At 37.2% G+C, this 22,999-nt stretch overlaps 1 protein-coding gene across 1 annotated transcript in view; it reads left to right on the forward strand.

Moving 5' to 3' along the window:
* LOC129777721 (chitin synthase chs-2-like) overlaps positions 1-22,999 on the forward strand; it is a 91,756-nt gene that overhangs the window by 59,853 nt on the left and 8,904 nt on the right. The window contains exons 5-7 of the mRNA XM_055784164.1: positions 17,139-17,678; positions 17,739-18,003; positions 18,055-19,657. Of these exons, the coding sequence (XP_055640139.1) occupies positions 17,139-17,678; positions 17,739-18,003; positions 18,055-19,657 (2,408 nt within the window). The remainder of the gene's footprint in view (positions 1-17,138; positions 17,679-17,738; positions 18,004-18,054; positions 19,658-22,999) is intronic.

A 22,999-nucleotide genomic window follows, 5' to 3' on the forward strand; every position in this document is an offset into this window, starting at 1 on the left:
GTTGTGAAATATGAAATTATACGAATCACCATTATCAGTTGCTCCTGTCGGGGCTTCCTTTTTTCCCCAGCAAGCAAGCGCACCGGTTACAACCCGACAGTGTTATGCCTCAATGGTCACCAGGCACGCATCGGGAATCCAATTCACACACATAACACACGTTCACATAGACAACCCATCCCTACGCACATAGCAATCATTCCGCGTGGAATACGTTACAATCGTAAAAAGCGCGCGTGGGCGGGGAAAAAATGTGGGGAAAATTGCTCGCCAAAAAATGATTGCCAGTGGCGATGGGATTTATTGGCGTCATTAACGCCTCGATGGACGCGGTTCATTGCATTCGACGCTGTTCGGGTTTTTTTTCTTCTGTTGTGGGAACGATGTGAATTGATTGATATTTTTCGAATGGAAAGCCTATTACAGCGGAATCCTCGGATGTCTAAGCTGAATGGTTTGTGGCGTGAATCAAATGAGTTGTTCGAGCGTGAAGAGGAACTATATTGAATCTTCCATCGAAACGGTTCTGTTAGAGGATAGTACTGCGCTATATACACGAAATTACCTATCATTATTTTTGAAAGAACTTCTTCTACCTCGCTTGTTTTACATTTATTATTCACTAATTTCAAAAATAATAATATATTAGTATTGAATCAGCTTTTGCTCTCGTGAAAAATAAAGCTGAGCGAATTGTCCGTCGCTAGCTATTACGCAAATGGAAGACTAATATAGGAAATGGAAGAGACACGGAATGTGTGTTCTTGGACTTCAAGGAACGCTTCTCGAACTGGTAGTGGACAGAAACTTTTTCGAGTATTGCATAAAATAGGAAAATATAGTGATTTTGCAAAGATTTTGGATGTCAAAGAGCTACATATATCGGATTGAAGTCCAGTTGACTTGGGTGTTCCTCGAGGTAGTGTGCTAGGTCTTTTGTTGTTAATTTTACGTATTGATGACATGAAATGTTGTACAGAAAGAGAGATGCTGAAATAGTTTACGGCTGATTCCACAATGTATTTGGTGAACAGCAATGGTTTGCAGAAAAAAAAACTGAATATTAAATATTGAAAATAAGTTTGAATTGTCTGAATCTTTCCGAAACATATTGAATAATAATCGGTTGTCGAAAGAAAGACGGATTCATTGACGATGAGAAGACGAGTGAAAATTGTAGAGTACAAAGGTGTGTAAGTGAATAATTATCGTTTTCAGAACATGCTGACTACGTGATAAAAAGTTGTTAAATATGCTTTATCGGATGAAAAGATATTTAATATTTTTGTCGCACGTACTATGTCCGACTATTATGTTACAGTATTGTTGCACGCATCGCTATTACAAAAACTGCAAACATCACAAAACAAAATAATGAGAGTGATTTTTTTAGAGAAGTATGAACAAGCCAAGTGTATTGATGTTGGATGTAATTCAACGATATATGGACATGTGATGCAGGACTGGCCGAAATGACGTGGCTTTTATTCATGAAATGAAATTTGAATTGCTTATTTGACATTGAATATGAAAGAGGCGTGCACTCTAACACAGGGCCTTACAATTTCACTTCAATTGACACATCGCCTATCGCTTTTCGATTTAATGCAAACTCATGCAGGCTGAAAATAGTACTACTCTCTCGTCACGCTCAATAAAGAGAATAACATTCCACCTTCGTACAGTCTCGTTTGATCTCACTTTCATTTCTTTTATTCGTCATATTGAAGCGAAATTATCAATTCATCAAATGAAAATGAAAGGTTCTTATATCGAATGAAAGCTTCTCATTTCGTTGGAGCCTGATCCGTATTCACTGAAACTAATGAAAATGATGATGTGAAAAGATGTGCAGTATACTAGCATGCGTAATCAGTTGTCAGTGCCTCTTTAAATTCCACTTTTTTTGAAAAACGGTCCGGAATAATCCAGTTTGGTGAAATGAAATCGAATAAAACTTTCAATTGAAAGCAGTCATCATCCTTTCACATGTGAAACCGGAAGTAACATATAGCCCATTCGAATGATAATGAATACGGCAGTTTCAATCGTCAGGTAAAGGCATATGCTTTCAAATTCAAAGGAAACGACATCAGAACGAAAACGAAATTGAAGAATCGATGTTTCAGTAAACGTTGTGAATACACACAATCGAAATTGAAATTGGCTGAAGAGAAAGAAAGAAGTAAAAAAGTCAATTTCATCTTTAAGTTTAATTGTCAAGCCCTGCTCTCACAAAACCAGGAAAGCAGCTGATGTCAGACTACCGTATCTCACGAGAACGTCTAAACGAAATCACTTTTTTATCGTGTACTACATTACACATAATAGGACGCTGAATAAATGACAAATATTACACAGTTCAAATGTTCGTTTAGATAAAATCTTGCTTAATGACACCAGTTTCGTAAAATGACATCCATGTTATATAATGACAACAAATTTAAAAATAAAATTCATAAAAAAATTATTTAATTTTTTTACTTAAACATGAAACGAATTGTACAGTTCCGGAGAATTTCAGATAACATCAAATTGGATTACATATGAGGGGCTTAGAATGAAAGGGGTGTAAGTGATTTGATCGATTTCTCTACATCGACTCTATCTTTCGGTCATAACTTCGCAGCAAATACATTACCAACTGTTTTTCACAATGTGGAAGGTTTTTGCAGTTGAGTTATTAACTAAATAAAAAGTTGATGAAGAGAAATCGATCAAGTCACTTACACCCCTTGCATTTTAAGCCCCTCATATGAAAACAAATTACCTACAAGCAGTTGCGTAGTTTAGGGAGGGCGGAGGGGTTGGTCCACAGTTGATGTCACCCTTAGAGGGGTGATACCCATGACAATGACAAGTATATTATATTGAAAAATTTATAGGAGGTTGTGTCCATAATACGACCGCATTGTTGACGTAAAACTACGCTGTTACTTTATATAAGTCGCTTGTTAATAACTTCGGATATTATTCTATAATGCAGTGAAATTTTAGAATCAACTGCTTAGTAGAATAATCTCTGAAATGGTAGTTTCATTGTATAATCAGTTCACGATAATTGATTGATGAGTCATTCTTGCTCTCGCAGAACAATACACTAGCTGATCGTATGTCGCAATTTATTTCATGTCAATGAATTGAAAATTTACCTCGAACGCTATTCTGGTGGCCTTTTTCGCAATTGACACAGACTCGGCTACAGCCGATTATATACATGTTGCACCAGCACCATTATTCCGCATCTCATAACTACATCCATATATCTTTGGCACCGCATGGAAATAACAACAATGACAACAAGTTGCAAGTATCAAATATCATGCTACATGTTATTTAGTATTGCCTCAGTGGAATCGCACCTCTAGGCATCGTTCGTACAACGCAAACCAAGCGCCAAACAATCGTTCGCCATAGCATACATACAGAGCCATACATTGCACAATGGTCCAGGAGATGTATTTAAGTGGAAATTAGCATTTAAAGCTCGACAGTTATTCTCTAGACAAAAACTGTCTTCGACAAAGTTGTTACATATGATAGAGCGCTCATTTTTATGTTATTAAAAATAGGGTTACCAGAATTGTCAAAATTGTCAAATAAAAAATGTAACTTTCTTAACTTTATAGATAGAGGTAATCATAGTTCAACAATGTTGTAGTCCCAGTTATTTGAGATATCTTTGTAGAACAGAGCTTTTTTCAATCTCTTGAAATAACCGATATAGCGCCTTTTTCTAAATTACGTTGAGGTAACCATGAAAAAACTGTTTTTTTGCTCTAACTTTTGTATTTTAAATTCTACATACAAACTGTCTTCGGAAAACTTTTAGAACTTACTAATACAAACATTTTACGATACAGAACTTGTCAACATCTCAACTTTACTCAAAGTTATTGATATTTTCCCCCAAAAAACACGTTCTTTTCATTTGTTTGTCATTCTTTTTGGGGCAAACATAAAAAATGTTTGTAGACGAAATCTGAAGAACAAATTCCACTCTGTATAATATGTGATATTCAAAACTATGTTATTTTTATGTGTTTGAGTAAATTAAAACTAAACCATGAGTTTTTGGGTAAAAACATCAATAAATTTGAGTAGGATTAAGTAATTGACAAGTTCTGCATTGTAAAATGTTGGTATTGATAAGCTCTAAAAGTCGTACTAAGACAGTTTTGATGTAGAATTTGAAACTCATGATTTCAATGTAAATTTACTCAAACACAAAAAATTATGTAGAGTGAAATATGCTCTTTCAAATGCCGTCAATAAACATTGTTTATGTTGGCCCAGAAAGAATGACAAACAATTGAAGAGAGCGTATATTTTTGGGAAGAAATATCAATAACTTTGATTGAAGTTGAGATATTGACAAGTTCTGCATCGCAAAATGTTGGTATTGATAAGCTCTAAAAGTCGTACTAAGACAGTTTTGATGTAGAATTTGAAACTCATGATTTCAATGTAAATTTACTCAAACACAAAAAATTATGTAGAGTGAAATATGCTCTTTCAAATGCCGTCAATAAACATTGTTTATGTTTGCCCCAGAAAGAATGACAAACAATTGAAGAGAGCGTATTTTTTTGGGAAGAAATATCAATAACTTTGATTGAAGTTGAGATATTCGACAAGTTACGCATCGCAAAATGTTTTTATTAGTAAGTTCTAAAAGTCTTCGAATACAGTTTGTATGTAGAATTGGAAATATAAAAGTTAGAGCAAATAAACAGTTTTTTTCATGGTGACCCCAAAGTAACTTAGAAAAGAGGCACTATAGCAGTTATTTCAAGAGATGGAAAAAAAATAGTTCTACAAAGATATCTCAAATAACTGGGACGACAACATTGTCGAACTATGTTTACCTCTATCTATAAAGATAAGAAAGTGAGACTTTTTATTTCATAGAAATTTTTGGTCACCCTATTTTTGATAACATAAAAATGAGCGCTCTATCATATGTAACAACATTATCGAAGACAGTTTACGTCTAGAGAATAACCGTCGAGCTCTAAATGCTAATTTCCACTTAAATGCATCTCCTGGACCATTGTGCATTGGTGGCTTGAAACTACCAGGAATACAAACACTTCCCATCATTTTGCGCTAATCTCAAAAGAAACGCTTCTTGATTATTACTGGCGTCGGATAAAGTTGCATTACTTTCTCATGCTCGAGATAAGCGCAGCTGTCACCCTTAGTGGAGGAAGTTTTGCTACTGGCAAGCGAAACCTAATTACATACAAAATTCCAGAACGACAGTTACTTTCTTGGTGACCAAACATGCGAAATAAATTCTTTTTGTTAATATCAACAACCACGAAAATAGTAGCATTGATTCATTATGATCAAGATTAGCGCAAATGCAAACCTAGTTGAAGGCAGTTTTGCGACTGACACGCGAACCCTTATAACACTTATAACACTTATACCATTTCAGTACGACATTCAAGATGCTTGGTATTCTCCAAATAATTTTTTGACGCACAACCTTAACGCCTGCTTCGCCACAACGTCAGTTTAATGCATTGATGCAATGTCAAATGTACCAACAAAGCCCTTATGATGACGGATAACAAACAATGTTAACTGCTTGGAAAAAGACTGAATACTTGCTTCTGCGGGGATTCATTACTAATACCCTAGCGCAAATATTTCATTCCCGCTATCTCCCCTCCTTGTTTATATATATCATTACGGCTACATTATTTACACCACCAAAAACCACTGCATCAAAAATAACGCGATTGTTGCATCGTGATGTGGCCAATGCACACGGGAGATACAAATGGGATTTCAGCGTAGAGAAGATGCACTATTTTTACGTACGGGTTATAAATCACGTACGCACACAAATCTCCATATATCGATGGCTTGAAGCAATTAAATATACACACACTTATCTCCGTTTTGCGCTCTTCTCACCAATAGCCCTTTCTGTTAATATTGACGGTTTTGATTAACGTAGCTGTCCTCATTGGTGGATAGAGTTTTACTCCCGTCAGGCGAAACCAAATCACAGGCAAAATTCCAGAACATTTATTTTCTTGGTGAGCCGATCATAGCCTAGCTTGATGATTCCCCACACAATTGTGTAGCTCAGAACCCTTATGCAATGGCGTCAGTTTGATGCAATGATTGCAATGCCAGAGACATCAGCGAGTGAATAATTTAGTGGCGTCCACAGCACAATCCGAAACGAAGACATGTGATGACGCAAAACAAGGAAGAACAAGCGATGTTCATTGGTTTGAATACAGAACGAGAATGAAAGTTAACCTACTTCTTCTTCTTTGTTTTAAAGAGGCTTTAAACTTTCCAGTTCATGCGCCTCTAAAAGTTTGCCTCAGCGAGATCCACTGTTTATACTCTAGGCAAGTGTTCCCTTTCATTCTTCTTCTTTTCCTTTGTTCACGGAGAATTTTAATCCTACGATTTCCCCTTCGTTGCTCGTTATTGACAGCTCTGTTCGGGAAAGCACACAAATGGACCGAACAAATGTATGGGAAAATAGAAACGCTTAAAGTTTTCATGAATTTTAACCATTTACAAACCAGGGAATTCTAATGTATAGCATATTAAACAAATCTCAGGGAATATCCGATTAGTTCAGTAAAGGGTGTGTCACATCAAATTGCACCACGGAAAAAACGCTGTAGAAATTTAATTTTTAGGAATTATATCTTCAGCTTTCGCTTATAATCAGATAAGAGTAAATAGATCACGTTGGCCATGCTTCACTGTCAATTTTTCGTAAATTTGGAAAAATGTCGTCGAACGAAAAAGAGCGTCGGGAATTAATCCTGCGCACTCATTTCGAGAATCCGGGGTTGTCACATCGGGACATCGGTAAGATGCTGGGAATCGTCCAATCCACGGTCAGCAGAGTACTAAAACGATACTTCGAGAACCTAACCATCGACCGGAAGGTGAAGAACGGCAAAAATGGATGCTCCGTCAGTGAAAAAGATCACAAGCGCGTAGTTAAGCAGTTTTGACGTGATCCGAGAAGTTCGGTCCGGGATGTCGCCAATAAGCTGAATTTGTCAAGTTCATTCGTCCAGCGGACCAAGCAGCGGGAGGGCCTGCGTACATACAAGGTTCAGAAGGCTCCTAACCGCGACGAAAGGCAAAACATGGTGGGGAAGACGCCAGCCCGGAAGCTGTACACCGAAATGCTGACGAAGCCTCATTGCCTGGTAATGGACGACGAAACCTACATCAAAGCGGACTTTCGTCAGCTGCCGGGCCTGTTGTTCTTCTCCGCAGAGGACAAATTCAGCGTTCCGGAGGAGATTCGCAAGCAGAAACTATCCAAGTTTGCCAAAAAGTACATGGTGTGGCAAGCGATCTGCTCTTGCGGAATGCGGAGCGCCCCTTCGTGATGACCGGCACGGTAAACGGGCAGGTTTACCTTAAGGAGTGCCTACAGAAGCGCTTACTACCACTATTGAAGCAGCACGAGGGCCCGACCATCTTCTGGCCGGATCTCGCTTCGTGCCACTATTCAAAGGACGTGTTGGAGTGGTACGAAGCCAACGGGGTCACCTTCGTGCCAAAGGAAATGAACCCGCCCAACGCGCCGGAGCTTCGCCCAATAGAGAAATATTGGGCGATTATGAAGCAGGCCCTCTGGAAGAACCCAAAAGTTGTCAAATCGGAGGCGGACTTCAAGAGAAAATGGATTTCTGTTCAAAAAAAACTACAACCTGACGTTGTACAGAACCTTATGGACGGGGTAAAGAGGAAGGTGCGAGCATACGGGCTTGGGCTCGAAGTATGAATAAAAAGAAAATGCCAAAAGTTGTTTAATAGTTTTTATTTTACTGTCTAAAATTTTCAAAAGGATCGGTCTACTGGGCGAATTTCTACAGCGTTTTTTCCGTGATGCAATTTGATGTGACACACCCTTTATGTGAATCGCCAAAATCCGTTCGCGGCAAAAATAGTTATCGACGTAAACTTTATTTCATAAAATCGAGACCTGTTTTCTGATTTGGCACCCTTAATGAAAGACGTAGTTCTACGTCTAAAACCGACTTCTTTTCGCAAGGTTCAACAAGCCTCTAGAGTAATGAAAGCGTGTGATCAAAGTTTGAGCTGTTCAAGAAGATCGATGACTGTGAGTTTTTCGAAAGAGCAATAAACGACTCCGGGACCAACATCACCAACCAACAATGAAATATTATGCTGTTGAAATATTTTGATCTGAGATTATTTATCATGCTTCATTTTAATGATAATTCCACTCTCGAGCGATCCGGAACATATAGTGAAAACACGAGCATGCTGATCGACCCACAACGGATCCATGGAATGGCCATTCCAGAATGCTCGACAACGTCATGGACAAAATAGATGTGGCAAACCAGTGGCGAAGCGTGACCGGGTGTCCTCAGTACCACCCCTCTAATTAAATGTTGTTATTCAGTCTCTGTTTTGGTTCTCTAATGAAAAAACGAATTTACCAATCTAAGAAACCTGAATTCAAGGACATAATATTAAATGATGATTTTTTAGGCGTTCGATTTTTAATTCAAAGAAAAAAAAACAGGAAAAACAACAGGAAAAAATTTAAATATATTATTTGGGGTCAAATAAGTTACCCCCATAAAAATAGTACAACGGCGTCAAATCGCACTATCTAAGCGGCCATTTCACTGCTCCAAAACGAGAGATGAATTGCTCATCAAATTTATTGCGCAATAGGTCCATCGTTCCGTGTTATGTGTGGTATGTGGCTCCATCTTGTTGGAACTTTATGTCGACCAGATTAGGCTTATGTGCTTTAGCCTTGCCCGAATTCGCGAAAATTGAATGATCGATCGAAAAGTAATAACCACCAATAGGCTCAAAAACCATCCTAAATTTACAAATTTACAATTTACAAATTTACAATTTACAAATTATAAACATCAATTTGCTTTCTATTTCGGATGTTACTTCAGAATGTATCGAACTGTTGCATTGAATTGTATTGAAATAACCATGTAGTGAAAGGAATGAATTGTTTTTTGTTCTCGCGAAAACAAACTTGCCGAAAATATGTCGAAGTTTGCATCTCCTCTTCCAGAAACACTGAATGCAACCATATACGATTCTACATCGGTACCACACATCACTATATATTGTGGATCGATAAACATGAACCAATTTAGAATAGTTATTCCAAACTCTCTTTTGAGCAATTCCAAATGAAATCGACAAATGACAAAACATGAGTATTTTTGATTCGAATGAAAATTTGTATTCCGTTTGGGTTGAAGGAAATAGGAGTTTTCCACAGCAATTGGGATTTTTTTGACTCAAGTGTAACTTTCGAAAAGTACGTTTCGATTATAGTAAGAGAAATCTTTGATAATTTATATCTCAAAAACTATGAGTCGTACCGAAATAGTGTCTTAGAAAGAGTTATAGAGTATTGATGTCTAACCATGAAAAAAATATACACTGAGAAAAAAAATTAGTACTCTTTTTTTTATTTACAAAAAAAACTTTAATTTGCAATATCCAAAATACACATTTTTTAATTTTCTTTTTAATTTTTTCATATAAAATAGAAGTCATGTAGAAAATTTAAAAAATGGGTCCAAGATGGTGAAACTATTTTTGACGAACTTTGTGGAACATCGAATTTTTATGAATTTTCGAGACTTCGAATTTTTGTATGTTAACAATCATTTTTAGCCACAAATTATGATTCCTGATGTGATTTAAAACTAAAAAGCTCATTATACATCTCCTTCTAAATGCAGAAATTCTCGAGATATTTTGAAACATATTTCTAATTTATTGTCTTTTTTATAGTAAATATTCCCTTTTAATATGTTTGTCGTGTTATACCGTCATGTTCTTGAAATATTATGAATTTGCTTATAATTTCCAACAACTTTCCAAATACATCATCATTGTAAAAATATATGTTTAGGGGTTACGTTGAAAATCATTTGAGCACATGTGGGTTAATATAAAACGTAGCGATATTAAAAAATGTTTTTTTTTCATCTTAATACAAACTTTTAACTTGTTTTTATAAAAGAAAAAATATAATTCTCTACAATTTGGTCAAATAATTCCTGTATTTATCAGAGTTTAAGAGATACTAATATTAATACTAGAATTTTTATCATTTATTTTTTATCAACTAACAATTTTGTTGTATATAATTTATTTTTTTCATTATTTCCTTATATTTCTATACACATTATGATAACTTGCTGCATTGTCGTTAGAGTGCAACTTTGCTGCTACTTCATTCTAGAATACAGGTACAAAAGAATGATACTTTTGAGTAGCTGGAATTTGTTTGGTGTTATCATACATGCTACTCAACTCTTCCACATCCTGATCATATTCTTCTTGTGACATATATGAAAATGACAATTTTGTAAGATAGTCTTCTTTTCGCTTGCTAGCCCAGTCAAATAAAGTTTTTGCACTCGTAATCTGATGTTCATGCTGGCTAGCCAAACTAGCTCTTGTTGCCATCCGTTTTAATGTACCACCAATTGCATCACAAGGTCTTTTGCCGTGTGATGTTCCAAAAATGCCATTCAGCGTCAATGTCGTATTTCGATTCGAACTGACATAAACTCGCAAATTTTTCCTATTTTTATGCTGGGATGCAGCACCATCCGACATGAATTTTAATCATTTTACCTGCATTTGTTGTTTAAAAAATGTTACCAATTTAGAAATAAATACTTGCACAGCTATTGTGTCATGACTTAAAACTTCAGATAATACACTACAAAGCTTAAATTTGCCAGAGAACCTTTTTCATCTCTATAATAAACAACGAATGGATGGATTGTTGCTTGATCATTGTTCCAGTGATGGCTTTGAACTTCATCTTGAAGCACAAATGAATAATTTTCGGAAAAATCGCAAATCACAATTTCATTTTCTTGCAAATTAGCTTTTATATTGTTAAGAAATGTGGACTGTTGTGTTTTAATGTAATCATGAGTAAGTAGTTTTTCTATTTTTTCGCAAAAATGCGATACATATTCTTCCACCGGTTTTACAATAGTTTCTATGTCGCATCGATCAGTAGAAATCCATTGTGCATAAGTGATTTCAATTAAATTGCGTTCCTGAAGCTCATCTAGAAACCAGTTTCTAAACTCGTCCATTGTTGGGCATTTATCACATTCACGAAGGTAACAGTATTTTGATCTATTTGATATGTAACATAGTATTTTTTCCATATATTCTTTGCATTCAATGTTAAAGGAATATTTTTTGAGACTATGAAGCATAAGATTTTCATTTTCATGGAATGTACAAACACAAACGTTATGATTTCCTGAACTTCTCAGCAATTTGCTATGCTTCGGACGCATTGATGCAAAAGAGCTAAATCCAATTTTGCAATTTGGATTTAATTCCTTAAATCTGTTGAAAGTTTCCCGTAATGATGTTATTAATAACCTTTTTTGGATGTGTTGACGCTTCCCATCTTTGGCTACAGAAACATAGTCTCTTTCTCCAGGTAATGATCGACTGATATCGTCGTCATTATAAAATTCCGAAACATGATTTTTAACATCTTCACTTAAACTTGGTCCATATTTGCTATGTGGTGTCGACAATACACCTTTTTCATTTGCCAGTTTTTTGGCTTGAATTGCCATATATTTATTAACGCCAAATTCTTCTTCCATTTTTTGCACGGGCCAAGACTTAGGCAAAACTGTTAAAATTTTCTGATCTTGTTGTCTCTGTGTGGTCAAATTTCTCTTTGAGCTGATTGAAATCTAATCAAACTCTTTTGCCTTTTGTTTAAAGTTCGACTCTTCGTCTTCTTCATGTGAAAAGGAAAATAGATTTCTTTTAGCCTGTCCAAGTCTTTTCGTCATTATTGGTGAAACGTTAATACCGGCTCCCTTGTTTAATAGCTCAATGTTGTACGCTCGGGAATACTCTGGTATATTGCTGTTTTGCGACTGAAACTATTGATGACACTTCTTCTAAAGTATTTCCTACTACTGTACTGTTCTGCTCCTCAGTATTACACTGCTTTGGTTTGGAAGAGTATACAGAAAAACGGCATGATCCGCAAATTTTAAAAGATGTATCTAAAAGGATATTGCATTTCATTGATTTAAGTTTCTCAATCATTGACACGGTTAAGAAACGTTTTTCAGATGAACATTTCTTACCATTTTTGCGAAAAGGGTCTACAACACGAAAACAAATTTTTGTAGTCCATTGTGGTATACTGTTATTTACTCTATAAGGAAGATTATTCGACTGATTAACGATGTTTGAATATGAGTAACTTTATATACCCATACAGAGGTAGCTTAGAGATACCTGACTTCAGGCTAAATAAATGATTAATAACATACAAAAATTCGAAGTTTCGAAAATTCATAAAAATTCGATGATCCACAAAGTTCGTCAAAAATAGTTTTACCATCTTGGACCCATTTTTTAAATTTTCTACATGACTTCCATTTTATATGAAAAAATTTAAAAAAAATTAAAAATATGTATTTTGGATAATGCAAATTAAAGTTTTTTTGTAAATAAAAAAAAGAGTACTAGTTTTTTTCTCAGTGTATATTTTTTTCCTGTTTAGACATCAATACTCTATAACTATTTCGGTACGACTCATAGTTTTTTAGATATAAATTATCAAAGATTTCTCCAACTAGAATCGATACGCCCTTTTCAAAGGTTACGCTTGAGTCAAAAAATTCCCAATTGCTGTGAAAAACTCATATTTCTTCCAACCCAAACGGAATACAAACTTTCATTCGAATCTAAAATCATGTTTTTTAAATCTGCATTTTTTGGACGATTTCATTTGGAATTGCACTTTTTAAGAATCCATTTCGGACAGCTTCGATACCGCCCTCGTCGGATTGGTAGCTGGATGGCTGTCAAAGTCGTAGTGATGTGTTGTGTAGGAGGGAAGCAGATGGTTCAGATTGTGCAGAAAATTGAAACTTTTTTGCTGCTACTGTTCCACCTTGAGGACTATTAGGGGTGGGACTTACGACGCAATATTTCGCTTCTTTTCAGGTTTTCAGCAAAATAATTTTATGCGTCAGCAGCCTTAGGAGAGAAAAGGAAGGCAAACAACAACTAACATGCTTGTACGTTTTGTTATCTTATTTTTCATATTTCATATTTCTCCTCTACGCATTCTAGAAATATTTATAATCAATTGATGCAAACATTTTTGCGATCAATTACGAAACGGTCGAGTTATAAACAATAGATATCATTCATTATTTCCTACATGTTTAGTGTTTAGGCTTACATTTTTCCCCAAAAATATCTTGCACGTGGACATCAAAAAATATTTTGAAAGAAATAAGCGTTTTGTTCAAATTGGGATTTATTTTTTTTTATATAAATCGTTTATTTTTACAGGCTCAGTTACATTAGTTTAAAGGAGCCGAATTCTTAAATATATGTTTTAAAACTCTACATAAATATTTTTCCTAACACTATGGTTAGTAAGGTGGAAAACCGATTACTCGCGGTTTACTCGAGTTTAGAGGGTGACATATTCTTTCAGGAAAGGGATGGGATATAAGGGAATTGTTACAATGGTGATGATCACACTCGATTCTTAAATCTATTCGTATATCTATTGCATATTTACATTTCAACTTATTTTGCTGTGTATACCAAGGGGGCCAATCGCTCGCAATGGATGAAAAGGAGGGTATAAGGACATAGGTACAATCACACACGAAGATCGATAGCTTTAAGGAAAACATATATTTGGGTCATGTAATCAAGGTCTAACCGAGCCAACACATCTCTCACCGGCACATTGGGCTGTCTTCCTCGGGCCCGAAGGGAGTTTTCTAAATTTGATCTGGCGACAAGATACACCTCACACGACCAAACAACATGCTCGATGTCGTGATAACCTTGACCACAGACGCAGAGATTGTTGCTGGCAAGATTGAAACGAAAGAGAAGCGCATCTAACGAACAGTGATTGGACATGAGTCGGGAGAAGGTGCGAATAAAGTCCCGACTCAAGTCCAGACTTTTGAACCACGGTTTGAGGCTAACCTTAGGGATAATCGAGTGAAACCACCGGCCCAATTCATCTTCGTTCCATTTGCGTTGCCAGTTAGCGATGGTATTTTTACGGACTAAAGAAAAAAAATCATTGAAGGCGATTTGACGCTGGTAAATGTCGCCTTCAATCGCACCTACCTTTGCTAATGAGTCAGCCCTCTCATTTCCCGGAATTGAGCAATGAGAAGGGACCCAGACAAAGGTAATGACATAACAGCGTCTGGATAAAGCACTCAAAATTTCTCGTATTCTCTCAAGGAAGTACAGCGAGTGCTTTTCCGGCCTCACTGAACGGATAGCTTCGACAGAGCTAAGACTATCCGTTACAATGTAATAGTGTTCAACAGGTCGTGAGGCGACGCTGTCCAGCGCCCAGTATATCGCTGCCAATTCAGCAATATACACTGAGCAAGGATTCTGAAGACTGTGGGAGGTGCTAAAAATTTCGTTGAACACTCCAAATCCTGTGGACTCATTCATAGAGGACCCATCAGTAAAGTACATATTATCACAATTGATACCCCCATACTTTGAATCGAAGATCGTTGGTGCGATCCTCGATCGTTGATAATCTGAATATCCATGGATATCTTGCTTCATGGACAGATCAAAATGCACAGAGGAATTGATGTAGTCAGGGAAACAAACACGGTTGGGAATATACGATGAAGGATCAACCTGCATGGAGATGAATTCATGATATGAACTCATGAATCCGGAGTGAAAATTTAGCTCGATCAGCTGCTCAAAATTATGTGCACCCGTGGCCGAGTGGTTAGCGTCCCACACTATCATGCCGGGTGTTCGGGTTCGATTCCCGTTCTGGTTGGGGGATTTTTCGTCAAAGAAAATTCTTCCGGCTTGCACTGTGGTCACGCGTATTCTAGAGCTTGCCACTTTAGAGTACATTCAAGGCGTGTTATTCGGCATGGAAATCTCAACCAAGTATTAATGAACGACGCTAGATAATGAATACGTTGAGACGGCAAAAGTTCCACAGGGAACGTTAACGCCATTCAAGAAGAAGAAGCTGCTCAAAATTTCCGATCACCAATGGATTCATAACCTTACACCGGATGAAGAACCGAAGAGATAATAATTTGAAGCGATCTTTTAGTGGGAGTACGCCTGCCAAAACCTCGAGACTCATGGTATGCGTTGAGGGCATACATCCCAACGCAATACGGAGACAAAGATACTGAATTCGCTCGAGTTTAATGAGGTGTGTTTTGGCAGCTGATTGACAACAGAAACTGCCATACTCCATCACTGAGAGAATAGTTGTTCGATACATCATTATAAGATCTTCGGGATGGGCTCCCCACCAGGTGCCGGTAATTGTACGGAGAAAGTTTATTCTTTGTTGACATTTTTTACTCAGATACCTAATATGGGCCCCCCAAGTACATTTGGAGTCGAACCAGACCCCAAGATACTTGAATGACATAGCATGAGTGATCGGTTTACCCAAAAGTTGAAGCTTTGGTTTTGCTGGTCTATGCTTCCTAGAAAAAACCACCATCTCTGTTTTCTCCGTGGAGAATTCGATCCCTAGCCCAATGGCCCAGGTTGAAAAATTGTTCAAAGTATCTTGTAAGGGTCCTTGCAGGTCGGATTCGTTTGATCCTACGACAGACACCACTCCATCATCTGCAAGTTGTCTTAGGCTGCAATTTTGTGTAAGGCAATTGTCGATGTCGCTTACATAGAAGTTGTACAAAAGGGGGCTTAAACATGAGCCCTGGGGGAGTCCCATGTAGGAGACCCGACTTACTGTCGAATCCCCGTGAGAAAAATTCAAATGTTCCTCACAAAGCAAGTTATATAACATATTATTCAATAGAGGGTGCAGACCCCGAGAGTGTAATTTGTCTGACAAAACCTCTATTGAAACAGAATCAAAGGCCCCCTTTATGTCCAAGAATACTGAAGCCATTTGTTTTTTTCCGGCGTAAGCCATTTGAATTTCTGAAGAAAGCAACGCAAGACAATCATTCGTCCCCTTGCCCCTGCGGAACCCATATTGTGTATCTGAGAGTAGGCCATTCGTTTCAACCCATCGATCAAGGCGAAACAAGATAATTTTCTCCAACAATTTCCGTATACAAGACATGTGATTTATGTTTGGTTGGATTTTTCCTTCTGCTGGTCACTGTACGTATCAAACCGTTCATCACAGTTTTCAGTTTTCGAATGGGATACAACGGAATATTCTTCGCCAATAAGTATATGTAGATTGATAAGCATCAGTTACATTATCCTGAAAATATCAGTTTTACTAGTTCCAAATACAGAAAGAGAAATGCAATCTTAACTGACTATTTTAGCGCCCTTATATACCTTGCTACAATTATAAAATATTGTACCAAATATCGGTGTTGTAAGTGTAAACTCGATACGAAATGAAAGTTACACAATATATACCTGACTACATTTTAAACTAGAATAATGCATAATATTCAACAAATTAGGTTACCAAACAATAATTTCACAATGTGTAGCAAAACATAAACCAACATTGATATTCGTCGATGATATAACAACCGGCAATCGTATTATTTTGCTGCTATTTACGACTCAACTGAAGCATCATAATCCAATTGAACACCTACATCTAGATTTACAGGACAGTCGTTACAATTAGTCCTGTTTGCTACAGAGGAGCAGTGGTTTTATTGATTTGGCCATCATTTTTTGGGGGGCACTGCTTACACGGCACGGATCGGCAATGAACGACTCTATTTATTGCCTGCGGTGTGCAACGTAACAACGTTTCGTAATTAGACTAATTAACACAACCGATATTGCAAATCAAATACCGCGGTATAGAATCGTATCCACGGGTTTACAAAATAATATCTATTAATCAAACGTGAAATGGGGGAGGGGGCGGGAAAAAACGATTCGTCAGGTACATAATGAATTCATCGTAAAAATCAACAGCCACGAACTCATTAAATTAATTAGCTCGTAATTGGATGTTTAAACGGGGTGTCGTTAAATATTCATTTTTGTGGCCCATTTGGAATGGATGGTCCATGATTGTGCAACGCTTTGTGTAATTCATTGATTTTTGTTTTCAGATGGAAGCCATCCTCAACGAGAAGTTCCCGGATCTCACCTCGATCACATCGGACCTGGAGGTGTTGGAGGTATTCTCGGCAAAAAATGGCATCCTCTGGGTCACGGTCGCCCACGTGCTCTGTTCGTACTTCTGCTACATATTCAGCAAGTTCTCCTGCAAGATCCACATCCAAAGTTTCTCGATGGCCTTCCCGATTAGTCTGACCGTTCCGGTGACCGTGACCCTGTTGCTGGTGTTCTGTGGACTTCGCGAAGCGAACGTCTGCGCGTTCAACGGTATACTGCCAGATTATTTGTTTTTCCGGATGCCCCCGATCTACTATCTGTTTGATTATGTGATCAATGAGTTCTCCTGGCTGTGGATACTGTGGCTGCTGTCGCAGACCTGGATCACGCGTCATCTGTGGATGCCGAAGAGCGATCGGAATGCTTCCACCGAAAAGCTGTTCGTGACACCCATGTACAACAGTCTGCTGGTGGATCAAGGCTTGGCCATGAATCGACGCCGTGAGGATCAGGAGGATTTCGTGAAGAAAATGGTAGGTGTCATGAGGGAATTTGTATTTTGATTGGATGTTTGAATGGACATTTGATTCCAGGATATGGTCAAAGTGAAGGACACCGAACGAGCGAACGAGATCGACGCGCGGGCAAACGATCGTCGGAACGATGAGATCAAACCGTACGATAGGATACCGCAGATCTTCATATGTGCCACCATGTGGCACGAAACCAAGGAGGAGCTGATGGAGTTCCTGAAATCGATTCTGAGACTGGACGAGGACCAATGTGCGCGCCGGATGGCCATGAAGCACATTCAGGCCTCGAAGGAGGACATCGATCCGGATTATTATGATTTGGAGAGTGAGTTTTTGAAAGCAAAGTAAACAGTTTTAACGACGAGTGTCTTTTCAGCGCACATCTTCTTTGACGACGCCTTCGTAAACGACAAATCGAAATGCGAGAGTGCAAATGATTCTCCGTTGAACTCCTACGTTAAGACACTGATCAAATACATTGAGGAGGCAGCTCTGGAGGTGTACAAAACGAGGATGCGTATCTATCCGCCCACAAAAATCGTGACACCATATGGTGGACGGCTAATCTGGACACTCCCGGGTCGGACGAAGATGATTGCCCACTTGAAGGATAAGAACAAAATTCGACACAAGAAACGCTGGTCTCAGGTGATGTATATGTACTACCTTCTGGGCTACAGAATCATGCAATTGAAGACTTCACCGGAGAGAAAGATGGTGATCGCCCAAAATACCTATCTGTTAGCGCTCGACGGAGATATTGACTTCCAACCGCAAGCGGTCTCTTTGCTGGTGGATCGTATGAAGGTGGATCCGGATTTGGGGGCAGCCTGCGGACGAATACACCCCGTTGGAACAGGCCCGATGGTTTGGTATCAGATCTTCGAATACGCAATCGGTCATTGGCTGCAGAAAGCCACGGAACACGTGATCGGTTGTGTTCTGTGTTCACCCGGTTGTTTCTCACTGTTCCGCGGGCGTGCTCTGATGGAGAACTCCGTGATGAAGAAGTACACGACTAAATCGGACCAGGCCCGTCACTACGTACAGTACGATCAGGGTGAAGATCGGTGGCTCTGTACGCTTCTCTTGAAGCAGAAGTTCAGAGTTGAATACTCGGCAGCTTCCGACGCTTATACCCATGCCCCGGAAGGTTTCAATGAGTTCTACAACCAACGTAGACGCTGGGTACCCTCCACCATAGCGAACATATTTGATCTACTCGGAGATGCCAAACGGGTCGTCAAAACGAACAACAGTATTTCCATGCCGTATATCATATACCAGAGTATGTTAATGTTCGGTACGATTTTGGGCCCTGGAACCATCTTCCTGATGATGGTCGGAGCGTTGGTTGCCGTATTCCGGATCGATCTATGGACTTCGTTCCTGTGGAACGCACTTCCACTTGCAACCTTCATGGCAATCTGCTACTGGGCAAAACAAAAGTATCAGCTGATCGCGGCTTTCTTCATTTCCGCCATCTACTCACTTGTCATGATGGCTGTCCTGGTTGGTATCGTAATCCAGGTAATGGAGGACGGTATCCTCGCTCCATCATCCGTGTTCTTCCTCTGCGTCGCGCTCCAGATTGTCATTACCGGACTGTTACATCCCCAGGAACTGGAAGCCCTGCCGGCGGGACTCGTGTACTATATTACCATCCCATCGATGTACATGCTGCTGGTGATCTATTCGGTGTTCAACATGAACGACGTGTCCTGGGGCACTCGGGAGAATCCCACGGAAGCTGCTAAACCCGTGGCTACCCAGCAGCCTCCCCCAGGCAAAATGAGCAAATTTTTGGGCTATCTACGCCCGAACGACAGGGAGGAGGATGGATCGATCAACATTGGCATCAGGGGGCTGTTCAGTTGTCTGTTCTGTACGCACCCAAAGTCCAGCGCCGAAAAGGAGCAAATAGTTCAGGTGGCTTCCTCCCTGGCGGAGATAAATACCAAGCTGAAGGATCTTGAAATGTGAGTCGATTTTGCTATTAACACATATACGGCTGGGACCGCACGTTTTGTCTTTTGTGAAGTTAGCGCATAAAAGTTTTTGTTGCATGCAAGTTTCTGTTCAAAGTCTTGCTGGATTTAATGAATAATGAATTATTTCAGTTGAATAAATTGATTGTTTATCGAGTAACAACCTTAAAAATCATGCTCATTGGTTATAGAATTGAATCATTCATCTTTCCACATAATTTTTTTTTTATCGTGACAGAGGAATGTTTTTTTCCAATTCATTTATTTGTGCGGCTCAATCGCATAAGCTTTGCGGAGCCGCCAATTCAAGATTTGCTTATACAAAGTTTCAACTAATTGCCATGTTTAGTAGGATTCGACCGATTACTCGCGGTTTACTCGAGTTTAAAATACAGAGAAAAGTTATAGACTGAAACGTGAGCATGGGTCAACAGATATAGGAAAATATACAGAATTTTGAAAATCAATAAAAGTTATTTTATCTCTTTTTATTTATTTCTCTATCGAGGTTATGATTATTTGGGTCAATAGAGTTATCGAAGTTATTCGATAGAGAAATATTTTACCTATCTTCCAGCCACAATTTTATTAATCGGAAAATGGTCTGAGAAAAGTAATAGGCAAAGTTGTTAGGGAGAAATGAATTATTTTAAAGAAAATTGAAAAAAGTAATTTGCCCAAAACACATTTTTGAGATAATACTCATTGGATAAAGAATATTTTTATCCATCTTCATCCAAATTTTCGTTGACCGCAAAAGAGTCTGAAAACATATTTTCGAGAAAATACTCATTCGAATATTTGCTATTTCTCAAAAATGTGTTTTTGGTTCCTTTCAAATAACTTTTTTTTCAATTTTCTTTGAATTTATCAATTTCCCTTCTACAGCTTGTATACATTCTGGCCCATAACTTTCCTCATACCCTTTTTTGGCCAACGAAAATACACTTCACTTTCAAAATTGTACGTTGTATCGAATTGTACGTTAGATTATATTACTTTATTGTGTCGGTGTTTGGGTAAGTTTCATGAAAACATTCAACTAGAAGATGATGTTTCCGTTCGTACTGTTGATTAAAGTTGGATTCATTTAGAATCAGGAATCACAACACTATTTGTATTTCACGATTGGTTAATGGTACGAAACATGTTCTAGTATCAAAAAACAGATAATTTATTGCTCTTTCAGAAAAAAAATATTCAAAAAATTATTCCTTTACACTTTGTGTACGTTATATCGAAGTTCCCCTGTATTATGTTTAAATAACTCGAATAAAAATTATCGTCTTAAATTTTATGAACATAACACACAAAATTGTTAGTTCTCTCCTAGGAAAAAAAACCTTGAAGTACAGGAAGTAATAATTAGGTTGAATTATATGACCGAGAATTGTCAATTTTTATGGTAACGAATAACTTCAATTTTCTCGAATTGTGTTTAATTAGAAGAATTAGAAGATTATGATCTACGTAATATAGAAAATGCACCGCGCATAAAAGTTTTAATAGCGCTGCCATCTATCACAAATTAAGAGTATGAGATTTGTTTAACAACTTTATGTTCAAATCCAATAATGCTGAATGATTTCATGGTGAAATGTAATGTTACGAACCGTTCCGAGAGTACGCATAACATTTTTTAAACCCCCGCGTAAAGAAATCCTGGGTGTACAGAATTTATTTGTGTTTCCAAAACAGTTTTTCGATGATTATTTAGTGAACTATTTATCATCAAATACAAATGCATGTAAATTATGCTTCAAAGTGATTTATATCCCATCTTCATGCGCTGATATTTCACAATTTCAAAGCATTTAAAAAATCGCCTAATAATTTCGACTTCGCACTCTGTTTTTTTCATTTTTTTTCGAGTGTGTTTATTTTTTTCTATTTTCGTTAAATTTATTAATTTCCGTACTATAACTTGTATAAATTTTGGCCCATAACTTTTCTCAGACCCTTTTCCGGTCAACGAAAATTTGGCTGAAGATGGATAAAAATATTCACCAAAGAGAATTATCTCAAAAATGTGTTTTGGGTCCTTTCAAATAACTTTTTTTTAATTTTATTTGAATTAATTAATTTCCCGCATACAAGTTTTATAGGTTTTGGTCTATAGCTTTTCTTAGACCCTTACCGACCAATGGAAATATTGCTAAAGATAGATAAAAATATTCTATATCGGATAAGTACTATCTTAAGAACGTATTTTGGATCCTTTCAAATAATTTTTGTTTTATTTTATTTTTTTTAATAATTTATTTCTCCCATACAACTTGGCCTATTACTTTTCTCAGACTCTTTTCCGATTAATAAAATTATGGCTGTACGATAGGTAAAATATTTCTCTGTCGAATAACTTCGATAACTCTATTGAGTAATTCCAAATGAAATCGACAAATGATAAAACATGAGTGTTTTTGATTCCAATGAAAGTGTGTATTCCGTTTGGGTTAGGAGAAATATGAGTTTGCACAGCAATTGGTTTTTTTTTTGACTCAAGTGTAACTTTTGAATAGTACGTTTCGGTTATAGTAAGAGAAATCTTTGATAATTTATATCTCAAAAACTATGAGACGTACCGAAATAGTGTCTAAGAAAGAGTTATAGAGTATTGATGGTTGAATATGAAAACAAATGTACACTGAGAAAAAAATTAGTACTCTTTTTTTTATTTACAAAATAAAAATTCAATTTGCAGTATCCAATATATATATTTTTTAATATTTTTTTTTAATTTTTTCATACAAAATAGAAGTCATGTAAAAAATTTTTTTTGACTCCTAAAAATTCGATGCTCCACAAAGTTCGTCAAAAATAGTTTTACCATCTTGGGCCCATCTCTATTTTGTTTGAAAAAATTAAAAAAAAATTAAAAAATATGTATTTTGGATATTGCAAATTGAATTTTTATTGTGTAAGTAAAAAAAAAGAGTACTAATTTTTTTTCTCAGTGTACATTTTTATTCATATTCAACCATCAATACTATATAACTCTTTCTAAGACACTATTTTGGTACGACTCATAGTTTTTGAGATATAAATTATCAAAGATTTCTCTTACTAAAATCGATACGCCCTTTTCATAAGTTACGCTTGAGTTAAAAAATTCCCAATTGCTGTGAAAAATTCATATTTCCTCCAACCCAAACGGAATACACACTTTCATTGGAATCAAACATACAAGTTTTTAAAATCGACGATTTCATTTGGAATGGCTGTATTCGAACATTTTTTTTCTTTTTCAAAATTCTATATATTTTCCTATATTGACCCATGCTCAAAAAATGAATTATGTGGAAAAATGGATGATTCAATTCTCTAGCTAATGAG

This window comes from Toxorhynchites rutilus, chromosome 3 (genome assembly GCF_029784135.1).
Source record: "Toxorhynchites rutilus septentrionalis strain SRP chromosome 3, ASM2978413v1, whole genome shotgun sequence".
Classification (NCBI taxonomy): domain Eukaryota; kingdom Metazoa; phylum Arthropoda; class Insecta; order Diptera; family Culicidae; genus Toxorhynchites; species Toxorhynchites rutilus.